The sequence below is a fragment of the Paroedura picta genome, chromosome 6, assembly GCF_049243985.1.
Source record: "Paroedura picta isolate Pp20150507F chromosome 6, Ppicta_v3.0, whole genome shotgun sequence".
Lineage (NCBI taxonomy): Eukaryota > Metazoa > Chordata > Lepidosauria > Squamata > Gekkonidae > Paroedura > Paroedura picta.
Genome location: NC_135374.1, coordinates 24,959,026 through 24,971,208, shown reverse-complemented (window position 1 = coordinate 24,971,208; position 12,183 = coordinate 24,959,026). Strand labels below are relative to the sequence as shown.

At 42.5% G+C, this 12,183-nt stretch overlaps 1 protein-coding gene across 1 annotated transcript; it reads left to right on the top strand.

Moving 5' to 3' along the window:
- Positions 1–3,638: 3,638 nt before the first annotated feature.
- On the top strand, positions 3,639–11,149 carry HMGB1 (high mobility group box 1). The gene is made up of 5 exons (XM_077341806.1): positions 3,639–3,845; positions 7,870–8,030; positions 8,199–8,344; positions 8,534–8,708; positions 9,272–11,149. Exons 2-5 carry the CDS (start codon positions 7,881–7,883, stop codon positions 9,446–9,448), a joined length of 648 nt encoding a protein of 215 aa, XP_077197921.1. The 5' UTR covers positions 3,639–3,845; positions 7,870–7,880; the 3' UTR covers positions 9,449–11,149.
- The last annotated feature ends 1,034 nt before the right edge of the window (positions 11,150–12,183 follow it).

The following is a 12,183-nucleotide window of genomic DNA, read 5'->3' as shown; positions in this document are numbered from 1 at the left end:
TGCGGGGTAGATCAAGATAGGGCATTCAACTGTCTGGAGCAGTGGAAAAGAGCGAGATCGGCATGGTGAGACAAGAGGCAGAACTGAACTGAGAAACCCCAGAGAAAAACCAATTTATATGCAATCATGAACAATGGATCCTCATGCCATTGGTCAGGTTTTGGCTTAATTTCTGTGACAGAACACTTGCATAATTTTATGGTTGGGGGTCACCACAACATGAGGAACTGTATTAAAGGGTCGTGGCATTAGGAAGATTGAGAAGCACTGATATAAAGGAACATGCCACAGCCTTTTGTATCACTGCATGGATGTACAGGAGAGAACTGTCCATTCTGGCCATGGATACCACCCATTCTACTGCCCTGTGAGTGGTGCTCATGACTAGGAAACCACCAGCACCTTTTGCTTGCTCCACCTCCACCTCCTATCACTCTGTAGAGCAGTGGTCCCCAACCTTTTTATCACCGGGGAACACTCAATGCCCGGGACCACTCAACACCTTTTACTGAGGCACAGTGGGGGGGTAGTTTACTCCTCTACTCTCAACCACTGCCCTAGCGCTCTCTGATTGCTATGGTAATGTTTAAACATCCCTTCAAAATAAGATACAGACACGCCACAACAATGAAGTGTGTTGTAAATGGCTGGGGGGATGAAATAAAGGGCCAGGGAGGGGGGGAAGAAGGCGTCCTTCGGGGCCCACCTCCAATTAGTCGAAGGACCACATGTGGTCCGCAGCCCACAGGTTGGGGATTGCTACTGTAGAGGACCAGGAATTGTTTAGCTAACTGGAACCCCCAGTTCCCCAAGGTAGCCAGTGTGAAGTGGACCTTGCTTTTGCAATACTTTGAAAAAGATGGTTTTTATGTACTTTTAATTTTAAATGTGCCTACTGCTATTTGCTAGACATATTCTTTACAGTGGCACGTATGTCTGAGTAAGTATGTTTAGGATTACAGTTTAACGTAAGAATGAATTTATATCATCAGACAGCAGATGGTCACCCTAGCAGGCATTCTGTTTTGATAGTTTTCCACCTCTCTAGAACATAAACATAGAAATGCTTTTGTGAACAATATTAAAACTTCCTGCCAGAGGTTATGAAGTGTTCCAGGGTACAGTTGCACTTTTCTCAGAGTTGAGTGTGTCAAGTGTGAGAGGCGAATGGCTTGAAGATGTGCAGTGAGAAGGTGTTCTGTATCTCTAAAAGAAAGAAGTAGGAAGGGTATTGGTACATAATATTATAGGAACATTCTGTGAAGAGGTGGTTCAATGCCATATCTATATTATAAGGAAGGGAGTGGATTCTGAATGAGCCAAATTGTGTTTACCTCATCTATTGTGTAAAAATATATGATATTGGTCTGGTACCGTGACCAGGTACGTTTTATCACTGGATACTGACAGCCAGTGCTCAATTTACGCAACACAATGGCAGCACAACACAGGCAATGTGATGTCTGAAAGCTGAGCAAACTACATAGATTGCCCAAATTACTTGGAAGAATCTATACCAATCTTATGGATTGCTAGAAATGTTCTGATGTAGAGATTCTGTAAATAATGGCAGACTTTTTTTTTTGTATGCTACATTGCCTGTCAGTCTTCAAACAGTGGCTGGACAAATTCTTATGGATGCTTTAGGGCAGGAAGAGTCAAACTGCAGCCCTCCAGATGTCCATGGACTACAATTCCCATTAACCCCTGTCAGCATTTGCTGGCAGGGGCTCATGGGAATTGTAGTCCATGGGCATCTGGAGGGCCACAGTTTGACTACTCCTGCTTTAGGGTAATCCTGCATTGAGCAGAGGGTTGGACTAGATGGCCTGCATGGACCCTTCCAACATTATGATTCTAATTTATGCACAGAAACAAGAATTAGTTGAGTCTTGAGTGGTTCCTGTAGAAATACTCATTAAGACTTTGTGTTTTGGATTGAAGTAATTTTTGTTGAAGGCATGTAGGTAGAAACTCAGGGGTGCGATTAAGGGCCTGCTCAGAGTCTATCATAAGTAGGTGAGGGGGAAAATCTGTGTTGTCTAGATATTTTTTTAAAGTTACAAAATAAATGCCTGATGCCCTTTGCACTAACTGACCAGAGCAATGGGCCAGGGGAGGTTTACTTCTTAGTGAGCAATTGTAGTGTCTGTATCTTATTTCTTATTTATATTTTGCCGCCCATGGCAAGCCGTCTCTTGGCGGATCACAATGTCAAAAACCCCACATAAAACATTAAAACTTCATATATTAGAACAGGTGGGAAAAATACAGATCCTTCTTCCCAACGTCATGACTGCTCCTAGGTGTGCCAGAGTTCTGTTGGCCAGACCAACCAATATGATGGCCTATATAAAGGTTGCAGTATCTTCCAGGGAGCCCTTACAAGCTTTCATAATCTGGCCTCAACCATAGGCCTGGCAGAAGAGCTCTGTCTTGCAGGCTGTATTTGTTTTTCAGATATTCCACAATTTAGAACATCTGGAAAGAGACCAGGCCTTTGACTACAATTCTACTGAGGGGGTCACCACATGAGGAACTGTATAGCAGGTATATACAGAAATTTTTATCTGTAAATAGTGGCCTAAAATATATTTTGATAGAAAATGGATTGTGGGGTAGGCATACCAGCCTCCAGGTGGGACCTGGGGATCCCCTGGAATTGCAGCTCCTCTCTAGACTACAGAGATGTTCCCCTAGAAAAAATGAATGCTTTGAAGGTTAGACTCTCTTTCATCATACCCCATTGTGGTCTTTGTCCTCCCCAGGCTCCATCCCCAATTTTACATTTTTCCAACCTGGATCCAGCAAACCTGACCCCCATCCTCTGCCTGTAGCTAGGGGAGATCTGGCAACCTTATGGGGACATTAATATATTGCCATTAGTTCTTATTTCCTTCCTTTTCAGCAACTGAGATTACATAAAAAGTGCAAAATCAGAAATAGTTGGTTTCATGTATACTATGCTATGCTTATAGTTTACCTCATTGTGAATGCTTGTTGAGGAATGTGATTGTAAAAAGTAGTGTATAAAAAGCATCGAAACAAAGAGATGACAGCAACAAGGAGAATTTAATTTGCAGAAGCCTTCCTGTATGAATGTGATTTCCATGTACCTCAGTTTATTCATACAGAAAATGGGACTAACTATTGCACTAAAATTCCTGACTTGCAGAGCTGTGGTATTAAATGAGCTTAATTGGTGTGTGTTTCAGACCCATCAGTCACTTAAGTATAGTTAGAGTAAATAAGTTACATTAAATAGTTACTTATTATATATACTGCCTTCAACAGCAGAGTCTAGGTCAGTGCTGGTGTGGTTTTGGAGCCCTTCATATAGGCTACGGGCATGCTTATTTGACGCTAGGAGCGGCTGCGTAGTCAAGGCAGTGAGCCTCCTTTAGCCTGTGTTGAGAGTTCTATGATTGCCTATGAGCCCGCTCTCTTCATACACGGCAGTACAGCACTAGTTTCAGCCTCAGAGCTGTACATCCCGCCTCAGCCATCTCCTCTCCACTGAGTTTTATATTTGCGCGCCCTTTCGTTCCCCAGTGACGTGAATCCCGCCACGTCCAATCCAAAGCCTCCTCTGGTAAGGACAATGGAAGGCGCTCCTCCAATCCGCAGAGCTCCTGGCTTGGCGGTAGCCAATGGGGAGCGGGCGGTGTTGAGAGTAATGTTACCAGCGCTCAGAGAGTGAGGAGGCTGCGTATCGATCCCTCTCACAGCCATTGCAGTGCATAGGGCTCCATACGAGATCCAGGCAGCTTCGGGGGCCGGTGTCGGGTGCGTTTTCGGGCGTGTGAACGGAGGGCTGTGACTAGCGTGCGGGCGCGTGACGCGAGGTGAGTATTCCGCGGGGGTGGTCCGTTGCCTGCCCGAGCTGACTTATGAGGCCAACCCGGGGAGCGGAGTGGGGGCGGGGGAGGCAGCGTGGATTGGGGTGCGAAGGGGCAGGATTCGCCCCGCACAGGCACACAAAGGCTGCGTCCCCCCTCAGGGGCCGGGGAGAGGAGACGGGGCGGTTTGTGGAGGGCAGGGATGAGCCCCGGTCACTTTGGGGAAGTGGGCGAAGAGGGACCCGCCGATGCCGGGAAAGCCCCCCCCCCCCCCCGGTTTCCCTCCTCATTGTGCTCGAAGATCTAGACACGTCTGTGTGCTCAGCCCTGATCCGGATCGGCTCCGCCAAGGGGGGGGGGGAAGAAAGGAGTGCCGATCCGGTTCGGCCCGGCGAGCCCTGGGTGTGTGCGGTGGGGGTGAGCGTGTGTGAATAAGCCGCTTACATCTTCGCCTGAGCCCTTGCCATTGCAGGCAGAGCGAGCGAGCGAGACTTTTGCAGGCACGCCGCGGCGCCTGGGCTCGTGTGCCTCGAGACGGGCTGGGGAGGGTCTCGTCGCGGTGTGTGTGTGTGTGGTGTTGAGGGGGGGGGGCGTCGCAGGGCTGCTGAATTGGCGGGGCGTCTCAGGGCGTTGTTGGCCTCGGGGCGATAAATCACCTCGGGGAGCTGCGCTCGCTGGAACATGGCTGACGGAGAGCCGTGTGTAGAAGGGAGAGCGAGAAAACAAGGCGAGCGGAGACTGGCTGGAGCGCAGGCAGGGGAGGCGCGGACGGGAGGGAGGGAGGGAGGGAGAGGGCGGGGGCGCAGTTCAGGGGAACTTTTTTCAAGGCGCCTTTTCTGCCTGGGCGAGGAAGGGCTGCGGCGGCCGCTTAAAGGTCCAGCACGGGGACTGGCCGCCCGAGAGAGAGAGAGAGAGCGCAAAGGCAGCGACAACAACAACAAAATGTGTGTGTTTTTCTGTGTGTCTGAAGGGTGTTTTTCTCTCTTTGAAGGGGGCCTTGAAGTGGAAACGAGACGCTTTTCACCTCCCCCCCCCTCCTTCCTTTCCTTTCCAATTGCCTGTAATGGCAGAGTCTGTGCGCCAGAGTACAGAGCGCACCGACACACACGCGCGCGCACACACACACACACACACACACAAAGGGAAGGAAGGAAGGAGCCATATTCTGTACGAGCAGCGGCCATTCCGAGAAGCGGTCTCGCCGCCTACGAAGCCCAATGCAAAGGGGAGCGCGATTGCCCTGGCTGTAGCAGCCGCCTCGCCAGCAGCGGGCTCGGAGTGCCGCGCACCCGCCGAATAAGCGGCCCTCCCGCCGCAGCGGAGCGGCCGCGATGCGCATTTCAAGGGGACTTTCTCTCATCAGCAAGGCTTTCGCACAAAATGGAAGGAGAATCGCTGCTGCTGCTGCTGCCGGTGGTGACCTTACACAGAAGCCTGCGCCATTGTGATTTCTTCTCCCTCCGCGCCCTCCCCCCTTCCCCTTCGTGGGGGAAAAATTGTACGAAATAGACAACGAAGCAAAGAACGACCCCAGCTCTGTAGGGCTCTGGCTGGAGATAGATTTACAGTCAAGAGCAGTCGTCCTTGTAGACGAAGCACCAGCCTCATGTATGATAGCCAATAATCTCTTACATGGCCCCATGATACGTTAAAATAATTTTTTTCTCAAGCAGCTAGGAAAGTGACTTAGGACACAGTTTGCATTATTTGAAAACCACACTACTTTCCCCCTCCTTTTAACACAATTTTTAATATGCTGTTCAAACATAAATAAATACTGAAAAGATTCATTAAAAAAAAACCTCAAGTTTTATTTTGCCTTGTAATGTAAAAGAAAACAGTAGTGGCTGGAACATTTTGAATACTTCTGTAAAGATTTTTTTTTGTTAAGTAGAGTACTCTAAGAAATAGAATGTAAGTCTTTAATCCCCCGTCCCTTCCATTATCAAACCAGTCAAGCATCCTTGCAACTTGGTGTCGGCCCCTTTCCTGACCCCTTCACTGCAAGCATGAGGAGCTCTTAAAGCTTTAAGGCTTGTTTACTGGACAGAAACTTTAGACCGGACATGTTTAGTCAAAGAGCACAAATCATTTTCTGTCCACATGCCAAACTTGATAGGAAATTCTGCGTTCTGTAGCAATACTAGCTAGAACTGTGCACATTTCCTTAGTCAAGTTGTGCAACCTTTAGTAGAGGAACAATTTCTTAGACTCATGAATCCTCTCAACTTTAGCCTTCCTAAAAGATAGAATGTTTGCACAAGTCTGACAGTGCAGAATGCTCCTTAGGCCCTTTGAACAATTCAGTGAAGTATTTTTAATTTGAGGAACAGCTGCACTGAGGCTACATGGCCTTTTATATGGACCTTCTTTTCTGCTGCAAGCAGTTCACATAAGACCCCCTCCCCGCCAGTTTGTTTTAAATTGGCACGAAGCAACTGGTTGTGTGAGCATGTTTATTGTGTACTCTGACTGTAGATTACACTTGAGTTGTAATGCTGCCTTTTCCATCCACTCCACAAGTATTTTGGTATCTGGGCTTGCAACAGATGTTTTCACAAGAGCTACAGAAAAAAAAGTTTGTTTTCATAACTGCTATAAAAGGATGATGCTGAACAGCCTTTCTTATTTAGGGATTAAAACTACCTTGGCAAGTTAACACTTGTGGTGTGAGATAATGCTGTCAAATGATGAAGTAGGTTGTTGTCCTTTTAAGTAAATGCCATAATAAACAATTATATATTTTAAAATTATATTTTGATTTATCCTTGCCACTCCCTAAACCAGTCCAGCTCATGGCAGTTTACAGTAAAAGAATAAGATACAATATGGCTTATTAAAAAATACAATATGACTTTTCAATAACAATAACCAAGATGGCGGGAAAACAGTCTATAATCCCATCCCCTCCCCAATCCATTCCCAGTAGCCCCGGTCATCCTTGGGAGAGAGACTGCCCAGATATTAAAGGCAGTGTCCCCACAGGGCCTATATAGGGAGGGACCCAATCTTCCTGGCCTGGCCTCAACCAAATGCCTGGCGGAAGAGCTCCATCTTACAGTCCCTGTGGAACGATTATAACATTCCTCATGATATTATTTGTAGTTATGAATGCTAACTTATCAAGGACAACTTGCTTCTGTGTGGTACTGTGTTCCATGCATCAAAAGAGATATTACATATTACGAATCTAGTACCTGGTGGTGTTTGCACAGTGATCATTGTTCTGCTAGGTTGGTTGTGCATTCCTCTAGCAGATGCTTGGGGTGTCAGCAGCGACAGCACCAATTGCTGGCGGAAGCCACGAATCCGTCCCCTTTCATTGCCAAATAGGTGATTGGTGTGCTTAAAGCTGACTGTGTCTGCCATCTGTTCAGATTTATGCATAGAGATCTCTGTGTGAGCTGCTGCTATGCAGAATTATTTTGTGTGTGTGTTGAATTTATAAACTAAGAATGTGATTTTTGCAGCAGTTAAAGGGGAAAGATTTTCATCTTTTAGCATCTTTCCTACTAGAAATAGTAATTGTAACATACTGCCTCCTGTCTAGTGCCAGTTTTGTGGAGATCTCACTGAACTTCATGGTATTTGGAGAAACAAACTAATTCTTCAGATGCTTGTACCAGCATAACTGAAACCAGATCCCTGATAATGGAACTGCTGAAACAGTAACCTCTTAGCTAATTTATATTAAAATTCATTGCAGAATTTAATAACTTTGGGTAGATCCAAGGATGCTATGCCTAGCAATGGTGGGATGATCTCGCCTTTGGACCTAATCCCCTTGATAGCAAAGTATCAGAAGCTAATTTTTCAATTTTGGCTTCTGGTGCAAACCCCTGAACAATGCTTATCAAATAACCTGCTAAAAACCCATACTTCTAGGGATGTACAATCATTAGTGTATTTGTGTTTTTTTACTTAGATAGCTGTCGTAAAAAATAGAGTTTAGAATGTTGGTTTGAACCATTTTTCTTGGTGTCGTATGGTACTATACCAAGATAAATCCATAGTCTTTGCTTTCTTTCAGATTTCATCAATATGGGCAAAGGGGATCCTAAAAAGCCGAGAGGTAAAATGTCCTCATATGCCTACTTTGTGCAAACATGCCGGGAAGAGCACAAGAAGAAACATCCAGATGCTTCTGTGAATTTTTCAGAATTCTCAAAAAAGTGTTCAGAAAGGTGGAAGGTGAGCCATTATGAGTGTATTTCTAAAACCAGTATAGTAAATAGCCAAATGTGCAAATTTACAATCAGTGATTTGTTATGATACAATATTTCTTCATAAGATTTAACATTCCACAGTGGAATTGAGTAAAATCTTTAATTGTGTATTCATATGGAATTGTTCTTATAGACTATGTCTGCTAAAGAGAAGGGAAAGTTTGAAGATATGGCAAAAGCTGACAAGGTTCGTTATGAAAGAGAAATGAAAAACTATATACCACCTAAAGGAGAGTCAAAAAAGAAGTTCAAGGACCCAAATGCACCAAAGAGGCCTCCGTGAGTATTTTTTTCCTGGTTATCTCATATTGCACTACTGAGCAGTGAGTGAGTTTTTCACTGCATTTCATTTCTATTATATGATCTGCTTTCTGTTACAATATTCTCTGTGTAATATTAAAACTTACTTTTCTGTTAACAACCCCATGGCTTTAATCCTTGTATTAATGTTTATAATGTTCTTTTCAGTTCAGCATTTTTCTTGTTCTGCTCTGAGTTTCGTCCAAAAATCAAAGGAGAACATCCTGGTCTTTCTATTGGGGATGTTGCAAAGAAACTTGGGGAGATGTGGAATAATACTGCTGGAGATGATAAGCAGCCCTATGAAAAGAAGGCTGCTAAGCTGAAGGAGAAGTATGAAAAGGTAAACTATCAATAGCATTTTTGCTGGCCCAAGTATTTGTGTCATATTTGTAACTCAGGCAAAAGAAATGGAGCAACAGGTTTGGAATAGTGTGCTTTCAGGTTCCTTCCATACACAACACACCCACCCTTTTGTACTGCCTAAGGAAAGAAAAACCTCACTAATGAAATGTACCTCCCAAGTAAGTGTTTTTGGAAGCCCGTGTACTGAAAACGTTGCATGAAATGCTGTTAAATGTTATAATGTGGCATAGTTGGTATTATTCTGAAGTGGTAACAGCAATTCTAGTTCTACTTGTAGTTAGAAGTTTGGTGTATTAGGTTTCTGTAAAAGTCAAAAGGATATACTTACTGCAAGCTAAAGGTGGCACTGTCTACTCTTTAATTGAAGTCTGCGAAACTTCTTTTAGCTGAGGTTCTTTTTCTGCATGAGGTCCTCTTAGGCCAACACATAGGTTTTGAATGGTAACTTTTGCAAATTGGAGCTGCATACATTTTTCTGGAGAGTGTGTGTATATCTAGAAATTCACATGGGTATAATCCTTTCACTTCTCTCTTCCCAAGGATATTGCTGCCTATCGGGCTAAGGGAAAACCTGATGTAGCAAAAAAGATAGTTCCTAAGCCTGAAAAGAGCAAGAAAAAGAAGGAAGAGGAAGATGATGATGATGATGATGAAGAGGATGAGGAAGAGGATGAAGAGGAGGAGGAAGAGGAGGAGGAAGAGGAGGATGATGAATAAACATCCTAGAGCAGATTTTCTTGTCTATAAAAGCATATAACCCCCCTGTACACAACTCACTCCTTTTAAAGAAAAAAATGAAACATAAGGCTGTGTAAGATTTGTTTTTAAACTGTACAGTGTCTTTTTCCTTTCCTTGCTTTTTCTTTCTCTTTTTTTGTATAGTCAACACACTACCAAATGTGTCTCTAGGTAGCCCTGTCCTTTTAGTGGTATCTCAATGGCCACTAACCTTGCCTAGTACAGTATGGGGGTTGTAAAATGGCATGGAAGTTTAAAGCAGGTTTCTTGTTGGTGCACAGCACAATTTAGTTATACCATGGGGATGTAGTTCTTCATCTTCAGTTGTCTCTGCATCATAAAATAATAGCTGTTCTGTTCTCTAAATACCACTCTGTAATTGCAAAACAAAAAAAGTTGTAGCTGTTGGCGTTCTGATTGCTTTCAAGTAAATGCAGTTTTTTATTAGTATTGTTCTTTTCATAGGTGCCCTTGTAAAGTCATTACCTCCTCATTTTTTCCCCTTGGAGACTTGTCTTTTGTTATACCCTTTTGGGATCACGTCAGAGTTACAGTTTTGTCTTCTCATAAGTAGCTGATACAAGAACTTTGTTCTTCATACCCTACATAATCATGATAGGGTACGAAATATGTACAGGCATATGTGCAAAGCAGGTTTTTTTTTAAAATTGTAACAGGCCACTTAAAAATTCACTTGTTTTTAGCTAGTCTGTATTTGCTCAATTTTTGCTGCATACAATATTCTACCAAGTTGTGTAAATTTACCAGTCTTGAAGGGATGATAGGTATTCAGTTCTGTGGCATGGAAGACACAGAAGATAAACAAATTCAAAACAATGTCCTTGGAGGACCAATAGGAGACAGATTATATTCTGATTTTGATCTGTGAGGAATTTGCATATATGATACTATTGGCTAGAAATAAGAGATATATCTGCAGATACCTGAATACAAAGGTGGGTATACCAGAAGCTGTAATATTAAATGCTAAATAAAGTAGCGTAATCCTTTTAGGATGCCGTATCAAGTGATAAGTTGTGGGCTTACTACCAGGAGAGTTTTATGCTATAAAATGTTGAATGGGAAAAGATTTTACTTTGCTAACATTTTTGGTAGATGGTACCATTGTTTGAGCTGTAAAAATTCCTGTTTTCCTAGACATACCAGTTTTACCCCATTTTCAAACTTTATAGTGTCTCAAACTCTTCTTTTCTGTTAGCTTATTATAGCACATTCTGGATGTTTGCCCATTTTGTAAGTTAAAAATAGGTGTATGGAAAAAACTCCCTCCTCCTTTCCATTTAGATGTGAGATATAACATGGTATTCCAGTGATCTCTGATTTGATGAAACATGGGTTGCTCTGAAAACCAAAGTTAAAGATTTTTTCATATTTGGAAAAAGTTGCTGGCAATTCTAACTCTTCCATATTTATCTGCAGACTAATATGGGGATTGATTGATAATTCTTTAGTTATGAAATTATGGTTCTCAAGTGCCAGTGTTTAAAGATAGCATTCTTGTAATTTTACACACTTTTTTGATGGAGTATTGTTTTGTTATACAATTTTGACTTTTAAGATTCTTATTCAATTTGCATTGGTTTATGTATAACCTCAGGAGAATTCTGAACACCTGATTTCCTGGTTGATACTAATAAAGTAATAATTACAGAGGTTTTATATATTTAGTTAAATGAATTCACGTAAATCTGTCTATACATTTAAATATGTTTTGAGCAAATATAATCTTTTTACAAGAACTGTATTAATCTTTTAAAAGAGAGTCATAGTAAAAAAAATCCACACTGACACAAGAATAGCACAACATACTAACATTTTAGGAGATCTGTAAGCATTATTTAAGACTTTGATTAAATATGACAGCCCAAAAGGTAACTTTCCTAATTTCTCTGGCATGTGAGTAGAGGTGTGTATTCAGTATATCTCAACTGGAAAATACCTTATCAGTATTTTCTGGCCACTTCACCTGGGGTACAGATTGGGGCTGAATTTTGGATATCTGAAATGGCCATCCCTGAATATATTTTCAAGATGATTGGATCATTGAATTTATAGCAATTGCAGTCCCTTTAATGCCTTCCAGATGAACTTACTGTTTATAGAAGGCATTTAAAGGGACTGCGTTCCCTATAAATGCCTTCTTCCTCCATTAAAATCAATGAAGGATTGGGGGCCCATAGAATTGGAGCCCTGGTCCATTTTTTTTTCAAACCTGTGGGGGAGGTTGAGATACCTGCAGATGGATTCTCCAGTAGAAGGGGACCATTAACTATAATGTTCCCTATAGGGTAGAATTGAACTGGAAAAATGTGGGTTTCCTAAATCTGAATGGTATTTTGGGATTGGGAGTATTGGTTTAATATACCTGAACCCCCCCCCAAAAAAATTTTGCATTCCTACAAGTGAACAATAGAAATGCATTGCTGGTGCTTGAAATGGACAGCAAAAGAATTTTTCAGTGAGCAGTACAACTAACAATCCTATATTTGAGAAGTTTTTTTCAAAATATTTCCATTATCAAATTCCCGTAGGTGAAGAATAAGTGGCAGCTAGATTTATGCCATTTCTGTAAGTTTTGAAAATTTGGGGGAAACCGAAATACACGCAATACTGTCAAATGTCAACAAGATGCATCATAACTAGTTTGTCATAAAATTGCAGTATTTGAAGTATGGGATTTAAAAATTATAAAT

Bases quoted from the DNA above. Each gene is read 5' to 3' on its own strand.
- HMGB1 (XM_077341806.1), top strand. From the start codon at position 7,881: ATGGGCAAAGGGGATCCTAAAAAGCCGAGAGGTAAAATGTCCTCATAT. The intron at 8,031-8,198 runs GTGAGCCATTAT...TTGTTCTTATAG, and splicing joins AGTGTTCAGAAAGGTGGAAG to ACTATGTCTGCTAAAGAGAA. The intron at 8,345-8,533 runs GTGAGTATTTTT...TGTTCTTTTCAG, and splicing joins AATGCACCAAAGAGGCCTCC to TTCAGCATTTTTCTTGTTCT.